The sequence below is a fragment of the Mastomys coucha genome, unplaced genomic scaffold (genome assembly GCF_008632895.1).
Source record: "Mastomys coucha isolate ucsf_1 unplaced genomic scaffold, UCSF_Mcou_1 pScaffold20, whole genome shotgun sequence".
NCBI classification, from domain to species: domain Eukaryota; kingdom Metazoa; phylum Chordata; class Mammalia; order Rodentia; family Muridae; genus Mastomys; species Mastomys coucha.
Window position 1 is genome coordinate 34,978,679 of NW_022196903.1, and position 17,886 is coordinate 34,996,564.

General features: G+C 45.7%; 1 protein-coding gene across 1 annotated transcript in view; it reads left to right on the forward strand.

Moving 5' to 3' along the window:
- Positions 1–7,622: 7,622 nt before the first annotated feature.
- Positions 7,623–17,886, forward strand: part of Tmem178b (transmembrane protein 178B) — a 374,345-nt gene continuing 364,081 nt past the window's right edge. Inside the window, exon 1 of the mRNA XM_031381640.1 lies at positions 7,623–8,035. Within this exon, the coding sequence (XP_031237500.1) occupies positions 7,654–8,035 (382 nt within the window). The 5' untranslated portion in view covers positions 7,623–7,653. The remainder of the gene's footprint in view (positions 8,036–17,886) is intronic.

A 17,886-nucleotide genomic window follows, 5' to 3' on the forward strand; every position in this document is an offset into this window, starting at 1 on the left:
TGTCTTTTGCCTTACAGAAGCTTTGCAATTTGTCAATTCTTGATCTTAGAGCATAGAAACTCAAGAAGAAGGAAGACCAAAATGTGGACACTTCATTCCTTCTTAAAAAAGGGAACAAAATACCCATGGAAGGAGTTTCAGAGACTAATTATGGAGCAGAGACTGAAGGAAGGACAATCCAGAGACAGTTCCACCTGGGAATCCTTCCCATATTCAACCATCAAATCTAGACACTATTGTGGGTGCCAGCAAGGGCTGGCTGACAGGAGCCTGATATAGCTGTCTCCTGAGAGGCTCTGACAGTGCCTGACTAATACAGAAGTATTAGTTGGGTACTAATACTTCACAGCCATCCATTGAACTGAGTACAGGGTTCCCAATGAAGGAGCTAGAGAAAGAACCCAAGGAGCTGGAGGGTTTGCAGCCCCTTAGGACGAACAACAATATGAACTAACTAGTACTCTCAGAGTTCCCAGGGACTAATCCACCAACCAAAGAGTACACATGGTGGGACTAATAGCTCCAGCAGCATAGATATAGTAGAGGATGGCCAAAATGGTCATCAGTGGGAGGAGAGGCCCTTGGCCCTGTGAAGGTTCTATGCCACAGTGTAGGGGAATGCCAGGGCCAGTAAGCAGGAGAGGGTGGGGTGGCAAGCAGGGGAAGAGGGGAGGGAACAGGGGTTTGCTTTTGTTTTTGTTTTGTTTTATTTTTATTTTTTTTAGAGTGGAAACTGGGAAAGGAGATATCATATGACATGTAAATAAAGAAAATATCTAAGAAAAAATAAAAATAAAAAATGACATAATAACAGAAAAAAATACATAGTTTACAGTGACAGGAGCCCTAGGAAAGGTGGACTGGGAGCACACTAAAGGTGTCTTTAGTCTTTGTGCAAATGTTTCTGTACCTCTGCTGGACCATAAGCAATGTGTCTTTTTCATCTTAGCAGCTGCTTCCAACTGCCTTCCCAAGTGGATGCATCAGTTTATCCCCTTACCAGAAGTGCCTGACAATATTTCCTAATGTCCCAGCCACTGATACTTCACAGACACTTGTCCATTCCACCCCCGTCTAATGGTTCAAATCAGTATTTAAAAAATTGCATTCTTCAGATTACCAATAAGATTGAGTTTTTCATATGTTAATTTTCCACTTGAATGACTTCTGTGATTTTTCTCTTTATAAATTCTGCCCATTTGGCTGTTGTGCTATTTGTTTTAATCCTACTAACTTGAAACATTTCTTTATTTCAGGAGATGATCTTATTCACTTTAAAATATTCCTAGTTAAGGGAGAGAACGTTTACACATCTGGCAACTTTGTTGGGCTTAATTGGTTGCTTTTTTTTCCCCCAGCTTCTAGTGAGATGATCAAATGGTATTAATCTGGCCTATTGATATGAGACACCTGTAATTGTAAGAAATTTAAAAAGCAGAGCAGTTAAATATTTATGGACAGGGGGAACGATGTGAGGCTTTTAGGAACATGTATAGAGGGCATGTGCAAGAGAGACTGGAAATCCCTTTAAAAATGGGCAGGAACTTCTTGTAAGGCCTAGCAGGGGCCTGGGCTGAAGCTTTCTCATACTGTCAAGGTGCAACTGCTGCAGAGTTTTGAATAAAGGATAATTTGAAAAGATTGGTGTGGTGATGTAGTAGAGGAAGAAGAAAAAAAGAGCTAAGAGAGGGCTTAGATGAGAAATACATGTCTATGTTGACTGTAATGACCCCAAGGAAGAAAAGAAGGAAGTGATACAAACCAGGATGCCTCTGTGATGAGCTGTGACTTAGAGAGAAGTCTTCCTGAGGATAAGTATCCGTTCAAGCATGATATGAACATCCCTCAGCCTGGGCAAACTGCTTTGGAAGGGCCAAAGTGCAAAATCCTTTTGGGGTTACACATAGTGTCCAAATTGTGCAAAGCTAGTTATGAAAACAGAAATATACCTTTAACTCCCTCACATGGAGGGCAGAGGCAGTAGATCTCCAGCAGTTTGAGGTCAATCTGGCTGATAGAGAGAGTCCCAGGACAGCCAGGGAGACAACACACACACACACACACACACACACACACACACATTGCCTTTCCATGGATGAATACTGATACATATTTACCAACTTTGTTTTGCTTCCAATTGACAACATGAAAGAGAGAATTTGCAGATGGAACTGGTACATGGATAGAACAAATATGGCAGCTGAAGCCAGCATGGAAGGTGTTGTCTTAGTTATTATCTTTTTATTGCTATGATAAACCCAATGACCAAAAGCAACTTGGGGAGGAAAGGTTTTATTTCATCTTACAACTCTCAGGTCACACTCCAATCCCTGGGGGGAACTCATGGCAGGAACTGAAGCTGAGACCATGGTGGACTGTTTGTCTCTAGCTTGCTCATCCTTCTTTCTTATTATAGCACTCAGAATCACCTGCCCGAGGGTGGTACCACTCACAATGTGCTCGGCTTTTCCACATCAATCAAGAAAATGCCCCACAGCCTCTCCTACAGACCCAATCCTATGGAGACATTGTCTTAAGAGTCTTTCTTCCCAAATGACCCTTGATTGTGTCAAGTTGACATAAAAACTAGTCAGAAACAAGTATAAGAAAATGTTGGGCCGGGCTGTGGTGGTACATGCCTCTAATCCCAGCACTTGGGAGGCAGAGGAAGGTGGATTTCTGAGTTCAAGGCCAGCCTGGTCTACAGAGTGAGTTCCAGGACAGCCAGGGCTATACAGAGAAACCTTGTCTCGAAAAACCAAAAACCAAAAAAAGTAAGAGCCAATGTCTGGAATAGAGGGATCTGGAGTATGACTCAGTATAAAGAACTCTTTGGTCAAACAGTTCCAGACCATCCAGTAATGGAGCGGGCTGCTCCCCCCGAGATTTGGCATTTCCATCATGTTATGTGTGTGAGTACACGCTGGTCATCACTTTCTGGGATACTTTCTCAAGAGTCACACATCTTTTTTTTTTTTTTTTTTATTAGATATTTTCTTTATTCACATGTCATATGATATCTCCTTTCCCAGTTTCCCCTCCAAAAAAAAAAAAAAACCCAAAAAACAAAAACCAAGAAGAACAAACCCCTGTTCCCTCCCCCTCCCCCTGCTCGACACTCCACCCTCTCCTGCTTACTGGCCCTGGCATTCCCCTACACTGTGGCATAGAACCTTCACAGGGCCAAGGGCCTCTCCTCCCATTGATGATCAACTTGGCCATCCTCTACTATACACATGCTGCTGGAGCCACAAGTCCCACCATGTGTAAGAGTCACACATCATTTTGTCTTTGACTCTGGAGTCACTTCTGATTTTTTGCCTTATGACTTCGGGACAGTGTTAGTTAGGAAGAAACACACACAAGAGTGATACTGTAGCTTACAGGGTAGAGGAATTTGAGGCTAGATCCTACACTTAAAAAGAGTAGATCATAGTTGGGTGTGGTAGCCCATACCTGTAATCCCACCACCTGGAAGGTTATGGCAGGAAGACTCTAAATTCAAGACCAGCCCAGGCAAGTTAGTGACAGATTGTCTCAAAAAATAAACTTGAAAAAATAGTTGTGTGTGTGTGTGTAGCTTTGGATGTGGTAGATGGAATAAGAATGGCCCCATAGATTCATATATTTGAAAGCTTAGTCATTAGGGAGTGGCACTACTTGAGAAGGATTAGGAGGTGTGACTTTGTAGGAGTACATGGAAGTGTGTCACTAGGGCCAGGCTTTTGAGGTTTCACAAGCCCAAGCCAGTCCAATGAGTCTGTCTTCCTGCTGCCTGTGGATCTGAATGCAGAGCTTTCAGCTACTTCTCCAGCAAATGTCTGTCCTTATGCCACCACGCTCCCTATGGTGATAATGGACTAAACGTATGAAACTGTTAGGCATGTCCCAAATCACTTTCTCTCATTAAGAGTTGCTTTGGTCATGGTGTCTCTTTCACAGCAATGAAACACTGAGTAAGACAGGGGATGCAGAGTACCTGTCTAGACTGCACAACAGTTTGGTTCCCAGAAGAGCACACACACAAAGATAACAACTAGGACAACACCAGCATCAACAACAAGAAGCTATGCTGTCTAGATTGATCAGCTTCTTAGCCCTAAGCATCAGTATCGTCTCCACCGGATATATGGTTGCTCAAAACAATCACACTTAAAAGGAGGGTACAAACCATCAAACACCTTTTGTAAGGATTTTAGTGTTTTCATCAAGGACAACAACTTCGAATTGAATGTTAGTGATATCCAGGAAAAGGGGAGGGCAGTATCTTACATAGGTTCCCTTCCTAAACGGGGTCTAAGACAGCACCAAGGACCATGGGACAGCAGGCAAATCTTTGAATGTAGGCCAAAGGTCATGGAAAAAGTTAAAAAGTAGACCAAGAGGGGAGCAAGAGTGGACTGTAGGGGAGGAGTGCTGAAAGAGGAGCATGTGTGCTTTTCTGCGTGGGCACTGTCAAAGATCCTGCGTGGGCACTGCCAAAGATCCTGAGCTGGATCTACAAAGACCCGAGAGGGAACCAAGAGACCTAAGCTGTAGAGCTAATCTTGCTTTGACTTCCCACTGACCTTGTAGGTTCGGTTTCCTTCCTATCATCATATTCCCGTACCCTGCTAGGTGAAAAGCACTCCCACTCGGCCTTAGGGGAAGATATAGCTTTAGCAGTGCTTCCATGTATGTCAAATGTATCCCCTATCTTCAAGGACACAAGTAGGAGAATTGAGAAAAGATGATGAGAAGACGCCCTGGCCAAAGTCGCTCAGCTCTACCAGGGGATCCCAGGGAACTCTGAGGAGCATGTGGACTAGCAGGTGCCTGTAACTTCTAGACCAGCCAAGCATCATCTAAGAACCAAGTAGGTAACGACTTCTCTTCAGGAAGTAAATCCCCTTACAGAATTCAAGACTGAAAACCAAGGCACGCCCCTCCCCCACTAGATGGCACTGAAACGCCTTGTTCGCGATTTTCAAAATGCAGGGAGGAAAAAAAAAAAGACAAAAAGAATATGGTGGAGGTGCGTTCGTTTCAATTTCCAAGTCCTGCTGTGCAAAGCTGGGTCCCTAGGGCACTCTCTTTCCCCCAGGGCAGTTCTTTATCCCTCAGTGGGGGACCTCGACTTTGGAGAAAAGGTGAAAACCGAAGGGTGAGCTTTAGAATGAAACCCCTAGTTTGTGAAGCTGGATGGGAGGCTCCCAGCTTTGCGGCTCTGTCTCACGTGAGAGAAGCAGGGGGCGGGGTAGGGTGGGGATGGATCCTCTAGCTGGGGCCCACATTTTCAAGGTCTGGAGTCCCGGTCCCACCTCAAAGAGGCCCTGCAGAGGCTAAATCCAGCGGTCATAGGGAGATCATGACGAACTCTATACCGAGATTGCCTTTAACTCTTCCTCTCCTCCAAAATCAACTGCCATCTCCATCCCTTAGGGATTCTCTTCTGGTCTTGAAGGGATTAGTTAGTTGTCCCCTTTTCTTGCTGAAGAGTAAGGGCAGGTGTGTGTGTGTGTGTGTGTGTGTGTGTGTGTGTGTGTGTTTGTGTGTGTGTGTTGGGATGTCGGGCGCTGGCTCACGGCTGCTCTCTGTTCAGTTCCAGGTAGAAACGCCAATAGCTAGCAAGGTAGTGCTTATAGCTTTCTGGGGGAAAAACAAAGATCAAACCAATAGGAGACACTATAGCGGCGGAAACCGTGGTGCAGGGGTTTACTCAGAGCCGGTTAAGGACCGTTCTCTAAGCGTTTTCTTCTTTGAAGAACTGTGGCGAATTTAAGGGACTTTTCCACGGTCAAAAGAGAAACGGGAGACATAGGCACCAACCCTAAATTTTTATAATAATACACGTAAGCATGCTACATATATGTATGTGTGCATTAATATGGATGTGATGGAGCCCATACCTACCTAGACACCATTGACTTGCCTGGCCAAAGAATAAGGCTCAGACATTTCGTGCCTGGGAAATGGTGTGGTTTAACTTTAAGAAGGCTAGAAAAATAAGAGATGAGGCTCACGTTGCACGGATGACATCACTAGCTTTTGGCTGCGCGCTCCGTGTTCTCGGCTGTGGGTTTTAGCCAAGGCTGCAGCGCCTGGAGGCCGAGCGAGTGACAGCGGCTTTCTCAGGCGCCCACACCCGGGCAATGCGATTTCTGGAGCCCCTGGGGCGCAGCTTGGGCTCTCGCTCCTCTCGGGCGTCGCCAGAGCCTGAGAGGCCCGGAAGCCTTTGCAGCTCGAGGAGGTAGGGAGGTGAAGCCGAGGCACCCAGGCTCCCCCCACCCCTAAAACTCCCCACCCCCCCGCCCGCCCCATTCACCCCAGTGCGGGGAGCCGGATCGCGGGACGCTGAGGCCGGGACGAGTCCTTCCACACGAGGCCGAGGGATCCCTGGTCTCGGCACCCGGGTGGGCTGAGAAGAAAATGGTGCAATCTGAGAGCGGCTGACCCCAGCTGGTAAAGCAAGCGGTGCTGGAGTGCTTGGGCTCAGGTGGCGAAGGGGGCGGGTTGCTTCGAGCAGCCGGGCTCCGGGTTTTCTTCGTGCCCGCAGCATTTGCTCGGCACCTGGGCATCTCGCACGCGGGGCTGCGGAAGGCCAGGTGAAGTGGAGCAGAAGGGATATTGGAGAGGGCCGGGCTCACACACTCTAGGAAGACGAAGGCGCTGGAGAGAGCCAGCCGCTTGATACCGGGGAGGCTGGCGGTTGGGCCGGCAGCTCGCCACCCCTGAGCGACCTGTCCATGGTGTTGAAGGAGCTCCGAGCGCTCCGGGTGCGCCCTCCTCTGTGCGGTCCGCCCCTAACGCCCGTCAGCTGCCGCCCAGTCTCTGCAAACCCCGGGCCCTGACTAGTCGCGTAACACCGCCCGAGTGTCCCCCGTTGTCCAAAAGCGGGGCTGTCTGAATGGCAAGGCCAGAGGCAGGCCATCCGGGAGCACGCGGGCAAAGGCTGATAGAGACCGTGCGTCTGCGGGCAGCTCGCTTCTGAGAGCACCCGTGGGGTCGGCAGGAGTCAAGGACCTACTGGTGATCAGAGTACCCAGGCTTTGAAAAGACCCGACGCGGAAAAGAACAGTTCTGGGCACGCATCCCCGGCCTTCGGCTGCAGACCGAAAAGGGGAGGAGAGTCCCAGAGAAAGAGATCCAGGCTGCACTCCGGGCAACCGGCCGCGAGCGCGATCCGTCCTTCCGTGAAGTGTCGCGTCCTCAGATCCCCCTCCCTATCGTTCCCAGGAAGCCAGGACAGTCACTCCGGTCAGCACGCTGCACAGAGAAACCCCAGCAAGCTCCGCTGTGGTCGAGAGCACTTGGTATTTAGTTTGCGATTGCTGGGCGGCGTGCAGAGGCAGACGGAGGCTTAGGACTGTTCCCCCCTAAACGGTGGGAAGTGGCCGTGTTGAGTTCGCCACCGCGAGAGGAGGCTGCACCTGCCCGGAGGATGCTCAGGACCCTGCGGGAGCCTCTCCGGATCAGAACTTTTTAGGCTGCCCGCCTCTACTCCCGCAGTCCCCCGGCCGCGTACCCGCAGGTGGGGGCCGAGGGGGGCGCCGCGGCGCAGATCCCCTCCCGTCCCCACCCCTATCTCGGCCGCCCGCCGCTTTGTTCGGGGCGCGCGTAGGGAAGGCGAGGCTGCGGCGGATCATGCCCATGGTGTAGCCGCCAAGCGGAGGCATGGCTGCCGGAAGGTTACTGCTCTATACGGGGCTTTCGCTAGCGCTCTGCGCCCTCGGCATGTTGGCTGTGGCCATCTGCTCCGACCACTGGTACGAGACGGACGCCAGGAAGCACAGGGACAGGTGCAAGGCCTTCAACACCCGCCGGGTCGACCCCGGCTTCATTTACAACAACAACAACAACTTGCCTCTGCGCGCCAGCCGCTCGCGCCTGGACCGCTGGGAGGGCAAACTCCTCCGGGCCCGGAATCGCCGGCAGCTGTTCGCCATGAGCCCCGCGGACGAGTGCAGCCGGCAGTACAACTCCACCAACATGGGCCTCTGGAGGAAGTGCCACCGGCAGGGCTTCGACCCAGAGATCGCCGCTCTCATACGGAAAGGTAAGCTCACGAGGCGCGAGGCGTGGCGCTGCAGAGAGCCTGGCACCTCTAGGTAGGCCCTGCAGCCCCTTGCTTCTCCTGGTGGCCACAGGCTATGTCATCTCCTGGTCTCTGTGTGGTTCAGTTAGCCAGGCCTGGCTGAGCCTTGGCGTGGGCAGAACTTGCCTCTCCATAGCTGTAATAGATTGTGGTAAATGCTCCACTCTTTTGGCTCACCTGCTGTCTTGCTCTTATGGGTTCAGATTCGTATGCATTCGCCTGGGCCGGGGGTTTTGTTTTTTAAATCCAGGATAATGCTTCATCAGCCTCTGGGAAGGAAGGGAATCTCCAATGTTGTGTTTCTAGAGGAAACCCTAGATGTGTCAGGGGTAACTGGCTCCAAATTTTAATCTCTATTTTTAGATGCTGAACCGATTTGATCAAAGGAAACTGGGGATGGGGGGATGTCTCCTGCAGGAGACACTATGCACACCAGAAACATTTAGTTAGCAAGGCACTGCAGAAGTCATGGTGTAACTATTGATCATATAAACACCAATACATTACAGCCCCTGCCTTATAGGAGCCCAAAGCAGGTATCCAGCAGCATTCCATTACAGTCCTTCATTTCTTCTTCTGGAGCAGTGGTTGACAGAGTGACGGTGAGCAGTGAACATCAGCAATCTAATAAGCACAAAAAAGTAACACAAAAGTGGGTATATCAGAAGGAAAAGAAATTACCATTTTCAGATCTATATAAAACGCTCAAGGCGTGTAAAACAGAAAACAAGCAAATATTTGCTAATAGCACTTGATATTTGAATATGATCACATGCATTGAAAAGTCTGCTTATGTGATGCAATTTGTAAATCCTACATGGTTTATATGCTTGAAACCAACCTGACTCATCAGCCTAGTGAAGTACTGTTTGATGTGATGTGCTTTAATGTCTTCTGAGGAGGAGCTGCGTACCCTTCTACGATGGCTGCGCTCTGGGAAGATGTGTAGACTTTAGGCCTTGCTTCCCTCCTCATGTGTCACTCTCTTCGACTAGTGAGTGGTTGACAACTGTGCTAATATTTGCAAATAGGCTTTGAAGCCAAGACATAAAGTGACTCTTTATGTCTCCTATCGCCATGAAGTTTACTGATGTTTTAAAATGATATCTGAGAGAACCGATGCACTTTGATTTATAAAAGTGTTGAGGTTGTTCAGAAGAAATTGTTAATTTGAAAACCCAAGCACACACAACAGCAGCAACAACCAGCTATGTAAGAATGGTTAGTGGGTGTAGTTCAGGAGGCCATTTCACAGTTAGGAAGAGAGGAAGAGCCATTCGAAAGAGAGTGAGTGTCCATCTTGGCATTTGTTGCATAGCTTCTTGGGAATGACCAGGGATGCCAGTTTTAAGCTTGGGCATGTTGGTGCTGCCAGGCATCCCACCTGCTTCTGGATGAGGCTTTTATTAGTGTGGCTCAACCTGGGTGGAACTCTGCAACTTTGTAGGAATGTGTCGCTTGCGAAGCTTGACTGAGAAGCAGGCAAACAAGAGGAAGCCGAATTATTTTTTCACAAGGGGGACTTTGTAAAGCTTTTCAGATTGATGGTTTTATTTTATCTGTCTTCTGCTTTCTTTAAAATGGAAATGATAGGTAGCTAGCTGAACTGTTGTGGAGAACTGCTAATAATGACTGGTGAGCTCTGACAAGATTTGTTGAAGGACATTCTTAAGTTTCCCTCCTTGAACCTTTTAGAACAAGATACATTTTCTATGTCTGGCATTGGCTTACCCTGACTAGAGAAAGAGGGGAATGGGATTTGTAGCTTCTGGTGTCTCCACTCAGGCCTCTGATTCCATCTTGTCTGCTTGGCAGTCTGACTAGAGAGGTTGACTTGGTCTGTGCAGCAGAGGGACTGGTTACCATAGTGACACGATCTTCCGGTGAAGCTGGAAACATAGTGACAGGGGAAGGGATAGGGAAGAATGAACAACATTTTGACTTTATATCGACTGATTTTTAATTGCAGCAACAGAAAATGGACATGCACAGCAGGGGGATTGAATACACTGATACCCAGAGTTGGCAGGGCATTGTATTTCACTTGAACTAATGGAAATGCTGTTCCCCATCACCTCAAATACAGCAATCACTGTCAGCTGCAAGCACTTGCTCACCATGGCTGTTTCTGTCCCTTTGGCATTCTTGTTAGGCATTATTGAGATAGATGGCATGCTGGGTTTACAAATCCCAAGAGACCTAAGGTCACCATCTTCATTTTTTAACCTCATAACACCATCTTTGAAAACCAGTTCATCTCTTTCCCAGCAGCAGCAGACACATGTTGGAAACAAGCACATTTTATAGAAATAGGCTTTGGAGGCAATTCTAGTAACACATAGGAAGCAATTTCTAGAATTAACCAGCATTTTTCCCAGATGGGTGGATTTTATATGGAAGTTAAAATTGATACTTCTCAATCTAAATTTAGGAAATCTTAAGGAAAGACATTTATCTCATATTATTCACTAGGAACCCCAAAGAGAACTTAGACTTTATCTTTTTTTTTTTTTTTTTGGAACATCTTCTATTACAACTGAGGGAGAGGTATTTTGGGCAAAGGAAAAGGGAATCTGAGAAAAAGTTGTTTAGAGTCTATTTAAATTTTTATGGAAATGTGGTTTGTATCTTAATGATCCTGTTGCTCTAAAGCAGTGGTTCTCAACCTCTGGGTCATAGTCCCTCTTGGGGCCAAAAATCAGATATCCTGCATATCAGATATTTACATTATGATTTATAACCCTAGCAAAGTCACAGTTCTGAACTAGCAACAAAATAATTTTATGGTTGGGGGTCACCACAGCATGAGGAACTGTATTAAAGGGTCATAGCACTAGGAAGGTTGAGAAGCACTGCCATAAAGCATTCTGTCACTTCTTAACTCAGTCCTTGCGTTCAAAGCGTTGCTTGTACTTTTGAAAGAAAACAAAACCACCAAGTGAATGAAACAGCTGAAGCCAACCTCTATCAGACACAAAGATGAAATATCTTGGATTCATGTTTTTCTCTGGAATCCATTCTTTTTGATGCCCCATGCCATGCTGTGCACACCAGTGTGTATTTCTGGCAATGACACTTGTTTTTTTATTGAGCTGAAAGCTCCTGGAAGGCAAGCAAGACACACATTTGTAACGCATATTCACCAGAGGCCTAGGTTCTTGGGAAAGACCTCATAAAAATCAGGATTATTAATGTATCTATTCAGAGCCAATTATAGTTATGGAAATGTTTGTGTGGAAATATGAATAACAGATTAGTTGGGAAATCGTGATAAAAAAAAAACAAACTACTGTGACTATGAGTCCAGGTTAATGTTGTAACAGATGCTAAATGAGACACTAAAAATGGAATTTTTTGTGCAAAAGCTTTGCCAAGGAATAAGGGAGACACCCAATTCCTTTTGGGTAACATATGCCTTTGAAAAGACACACATCATCCAAAGTCATTATTTTCCATGTTAGATAAGATTTTAATTATTCTTTTCTCGGAGGTCAGATTGAGTATGGGATGTAGCAAGGAATGGTTACTCCAAATCTCATATGATTTTGTCAATATGAGTCTTAACTTATTGCCCTCTTGTTTCTAAACCTCATCCTGGTCTTTCAGAAAAATCAGTACAGGATGCTGGGGGTGGGGCAGATCAATAGCAAGACCAATTTCTGAAGCTCAAGGGATATCCAGGTGGCTCTAGGTAAGGCTTATTTCAAGGAACATTTTATTTCTGCGGTTTGTAGTGAAGTGCTACATTTATGGAGTTTGAAAGAAGCAGATATTTAGCTGATGTTTATTTTTTATTTTTATTTTATTTATTTTTATTTTGAGATAAGGTCTCATAGTGTATCCTTGGCTGGGACTCACTCATGTAGACCAGGCTAGTTTCAAACTTATAGACATCTGCCTGCCTTTGCCTCTGAAGTACTAGAAATCACCATGCCCCCACCTTTAACTGATCAAGAACTTTTATTGTTTTAAAATTTGCTTTATAATAGACTTTGGTCCCAGGAGTTTTCATGGTCATGAAGTGGTTGTACTTTGAAAATTATTTTAATGGAACATTGTGCATATTTAAATTTTAATGTTGTAATCAGAAAATACTTAGCATAAACACTCATATTATATGATGACTTGGCTCACAGTACTAGGAAGAGCGATGAGTGAGACCTGGTCCTCAGAGTTCATGTAGATGGTTAGTGCCACAGAGAGTACACATCCCAACTACTGAATGGCAGAGCAGCCACAGAAATAGATCCAGAACACCGAGGAGGTGATTGTAGCTCCTTTCCATGGAGGGTGAGATGGGCATGAGGGTGGGAGCTGGAGATGAATTCCCCATGAAATGACATATGAATCAGGTTCTGAAGCAGTGTGGGTAAGGAAGGATGTTCCAGACAAAGGGGCTGGAATTGGCAGAGTTGTGGAGGTGTGAGACAGCAGTTGGCCCTGTGAGAGCTGATTTCTGAGTTGAGGGGAGGAACAGAGCCAGAATGCAGGCAAGGACCACATCCAGGAGCTTGTTTATCAAATCCCCAGAGCTGCACTCCCATATGTACCTAGTTAAGCTTAAAAGGACCACAGGTAGGTGAAATTAAAACCTTTCCATTTCCTTGGTTGCAGGGAAGTACAGCTACGCAATGGCCACACATGGTGGTTGTTTTGGGCTGTGCAGACTATGGCGACGATCACTGTCATCAGAGCAAGTTCTGCTGGACAGCTCTGCATAGAGCACAGAGCTTCTGAGAAGAAGAAACTGTTTCAGAGGAGGATAATTACATGGTCGTTTGGTTGTGAATGTCAGAGTATTCTTTTACAGTTTAGGAAACTTTCTGCTTCTTGAAAATGTTGGGTTTTAGTCCAGGGTCATATCTGCTACTTTGTTAATTTTTCTAGCATCCGTTTACAAAATTTGTATAGCTTCACTTCTTCCCCAATTTCACACACACACACAAAATCAATCTATGAAGCAGGCGTAGTGTGTTCCTTCCTGTAGGCCCAACCCTTGGGAGGCTGAGGCAGGAGAACTGCAGTGAGTTTAAGGCCAACCTGGGCTACATAGTGAGTTTGAAGCCAGCATGGGTTACAGAGTGAGGCTGTATCTAAAAAAGAAAAAAAAATTTTTTTCAAAGTTTCCACTCAATAATAACAGCCAAACTTGACACCAGGTACTTGTCTTAAGGCTTCATATATACTTATTAATTTATTGTTTTTAATAACCCTATGTGGTTGATATTCTTATTTTTATTTTTATTTTTTGAGAATTTCACATGAGAGTACTATGTTTAAATAATTTCTACTCCCTCTCCTCACTCCTGTTGCGTGAAATATTAAAAAACAGTTCATGCTATGCCGGCAGTGCGTCAGCAGACAGGCCAGCCTGTTCTCATCTCGTGGAGACTCTGATCCAGAGCTCTGAAATCTCTCCACCCAGCTCGCTAAGTTCCCACTAGCGGGTCGTTGCCATGCCAGCCCCACCCTTCTAAATTCCCATGGCCTTTTGGGGTGAACTTCTTGAAAACCCATGCTTTGCGGCCATACCTTTCTCTCTGGAGCCCACTTGAGTGGCCGTGTGAAGCACACAGACTTAGTTCAGAGTCAACAAGTAACTCAGTCACTGGGCACAACAACTAGCATCCTAATTTTGTAAGCTATACTAAATTTAACTCCTCCAGTGGCGAATCCTGGTGGATCTGCCATCTAAACCAGGGCGGGGGCGGGCCTCTTGTTAGCTACACAATGTCCTCCAAGCTCTCCCCAGTCAAAAGCAAGACACCTTTTTCTGCCTCTCATCTTCTCCTCTCTGACCCAGAAGTCCCGCCTACTCCTTGCCTAGTGATTGGTTCCTAGAAATCTTTATTCATTAGGAGAAGGTTCACAGGAAGTCACCTGAGTACTGTGATTCACTCCTCACCCTAGGCATCCCCTCTTGCAGAAGCGGAATTAGCATCAAAATGCAAACAGCACTAGGACTATCTACAACCTCTTCTTTAATTATTGCTGCACACCCACACCCTACTGAATCCACCAGTGGTGTTCATATGTAAATGAGTTTAGGACTAACCAGCTGGGATTGGATAACACATGGGGGGTGCATGTCCTTGGAGAAAACTGATTCTCCCTTTCACTGTGGCTATTGGCTGCCTGTAGCTCTCTATCTGGGAGTGTTGCTCTCTAAAATTTCCAAGTGGCATATTGACTGCTGTGGTTATCATGTGGGCCTTGTTTATGCAACCTAATTGTTAAGAGTTCATGGGTGTAGAAATTACTAATATTATTCTTAATTCTCATTTTATAGTAGAGGGGACCAGGGCTCACAAAGTTATATAATTTGTTAAATTTCTTGGGTAGTGAATGAAGGATTTAAATTCTGGCTCTAGATTTGAGAACTTATTTACCTGCATTGTCTCCATGGATTCTGGGCAGGTGGAGAAAAAAAATAGCACATTGACTCCTTAAATTGAAAGAAAGAAAGAAAGAAAGGCAGACCTCTAGGATATCTATTCTACATTAAAGAAATTAAGATGCCCTGCACATCTTTCCATAGAACCTCTCACAGATCTTGTTGTGTTTTTTCACCTTCATTTTGTACAGTGTTATAAATACTGAGGTTTTACAGGCACAAAAGCCATGACCATGCAGCAGCAGTCTTTTGTGGAGCCCATGGCCTAGCCAGCAGGGACAATACTGGACAAGTGGGTAGAGAGAGAGAAAAAAAATACTTATCAATACACAATGATAAGCAAATCGGTGTCTTACTTAGCGAAATATTAGCGAAAAGTGTTATGTGTCATAAAGATGAAGTCTGTCCCTAGGAAGCACAAGGTAAGAATGAGTTAGCATAATGGGAAATAGTTCTATTGATTTTATTCTCATGGTCTGAGCAGACTTTGGATGCTCTGGGGAAAAAGGGGAGGCAAACCTAATGTAGGTAGGAGACGGTCCCACACTCCTGCAGGGCAGAGCCTAAGATACACATAGGCCTCTGCTCACAGTTGATTAAAAAATTTAAACTTAAGATGTGACCCACCTACATCTGAGGGCTGAGTCTTCAGACCCCGCCTTGCCACAGATAACCACGCCTCTCTGCCCACGTCCTGCTAATTGCCATGCCTCTTTCCAAGTGCTAGTTACGCCAGAAGTCCCGCCTCCAGAGACTGAAGAAGTTGCTGATTGGGCCAAGTTGCTGACGAACTTGGGGGAGGGGTTTTGCCTTACCTATTCTACCTGGTTTTGCTTGTAACAACGTGTGTTGAATGAAAGATGGCTGATTGAAACACATCTGTGTTTGGCTAATTTTTACGAATCCTTCCCACGGTTCCGGTACCCCAAAATGGTTTTCCAGGACCTTGACCCCATTCCAGAAAACTCATTTGTACTTGTGGCTGTTGGACGGCTACGCTAAGATAGTTCTGTTTATAGGCAAACCCAGAGAGACACTCATGGTCTTTGGTGTTGGTGTACACAGGTCATAGGTTGACCACAGATGTCTTTCCAGAGGAGCCTTCCACCTTTTCTTTTTAATATCCATTCACTCGTGTGGAGTGCCTGTGTGGAGGTTGGAGTATATATAACTCTGAAATCAGTTCTCTCTCACCGCCTGGATGTAGGTTTCAGGAACTGAACTCAGGTCAACAGGCTTGTGTAGGAAGTGCTTTTACTAGCTGAGCCATTTTTCTGGTCCTGGTTTTGAGACAGAACCCCCTCTGGGACATGGAGTAATTAGGCCAGGCTAGGCTAGCTGGCCACCAAGTCCCAGGGACCTTCCTGCTTCTGCTTCCCTAGTGCTGGAATTACAGGCACATGCTACTGTGTCTGGCTCTCTATGTGAGTGCTAGGCATAGAAGTCAGGCTTTCCTGTGTGTGTGTGTGTGTGTGTGTGTGTGTGTGTGTGTGTGTGTGTAAAGCACTTGACTAATCGGGAGACCTTCCCAGCCCCCATACGGTTTGTTTATGTGGCATAAATCACTGTGCTTATCTGTTGCATGTATGTCTACATGCAATAAGAAAACATACTCTTAGTGACACTCTTCTGCCTGGGTAGATCCCAAACATAGGTAACCTGGAGAGGTGAAGATTAGGCAGGGTACTTTGTGACTTGGGTACAACCTTTGGGGGTTCATGGATAGGGCAAAAATGTATCTGAACCCCACTGTGTTCAGAAAAATTGCTAGATGTTTGGGATGGTGTGTAGAAAAAGAAGTAGTTTGGGATGGGACGAGGGTGCTGTGGTCCTTGTCCCAAGGGAGCTCATCCTTTGGTTCAGTTTCGGAAGATGATTGTCACATGTGAGTGGCTTAGGCTTTCCCTTTAGAGCTCAGAGTAGCATCCACTGGATCAGCAATCAGTTGGTTGGAGAATGCTGGGGTGGACTCTCTTTATTGACTCAACAAAGTCAAGAGCCTTATTTCTGTCCTAGAAGGTCAGTTTACTTATTCTTTTACTGGTGGATCGGTAAAGATCGATTGGAAGATCGAGTCTGTATGTTTCACTGGAATTGTCAGTTAAAAATATTTCCCCCTTTTCTGCTATCAGTAGGCAGTCCCAGGCTTGCAGGCAGAATGTTGCACACAGTCTGGGTTGGTTGGTGTGACCAATCTCTCTCTCTCTCTCTCTCTCCTTCTCCCTCTCCCTCTCATATCTAGGTGTTAAACATTAGAGTCACAAATAGTATAGATACAAATATTTCTGAGATTAACTGCTCCAAACAATATGCATAGAGAGGAAGAAGAACATGGCCTTATAGATGCTTTGTAGATGAAATGAAGTAAAAAAAAATATTGTTTTCCATTATTGGACTTCTGTTTTTTGTAGTGCAAAAATTCTCTCTCCCCTGCCTCACTTTCTCCTTGAGTACATGTGTGTTAATGTATATGCAGGTATATATGTATGTGTGTGTAAGTCAGTGGTCAACTTCAGGTCTCATCAGGAGCTGTGCACTTTGTTGTTTGAGACAGGGTCCCTCATTAAGACCTGGGATTTTCAGATAGGCTAGGCTGGCTGGCCAGTGAGAGCCAAAGGTGCATTTGTCTTGTCCTCCCCAGTGCTAGGATTATAAACACACCGCTCTGCTGAGGATTGAACTCATGTCCTCATGCTTGTACACCAAGCACTTGAACAGCTGAGCCATCCATCTCCTCAGCCCTGAGAATGCTTTCATTCTTAGGAGAGCATCTTTCCGTTAGGTGTAAAAGAATGATTTGGGGTTCTAGAAACTCCAGTCCCTTCTACATTAGCATGATAAAAAGCTTAATTCAGATAGAGAATAGGTACAAGGTTGAAAGTAGTAGTAAAGAGAGGGGTAGGAAAATGTGGGTGGGGAAGGAGAGCAGGAGAACAAAGCTGGCAGAGGCAGAGGAAGCATCTCTGAAGGGATTGGTTGAAGTGCTAACCTGTGGTAGGAAGAGGCAGGACACCCAGCTTCTATCTTCTTCCTATTAAAAAGAGCCTCTTTTTCTTTTACTTACATACCATTTTGTAGATCAGAGCTCACATTTTAGCCCCTCCTCCAAGTAGAAATAGGTGTTGATGGATGTACAATCATGTCCACACCACTGAATTATACATTTAAAAATGATTAAGTTGGCACATTTTATGTCTTGTATATATTTTCTTCTATGTTATTTACCTTGCCTGTGATAACCAATTTAAAAGAGGGAAGACTTGTCTTGACTTATGGTTTTGAGGTTTTGATGCTTAGTTTGTTGGCTCTGTTGTTTGGCAGTCTATGGTCTATGGTGAGGAAGTACATCCAGAAGACAGTGCTTTCCACACAGTAGTCAGGAAGCAAAGACAATAGAAAAAACCGAGGTGGGGGGAGA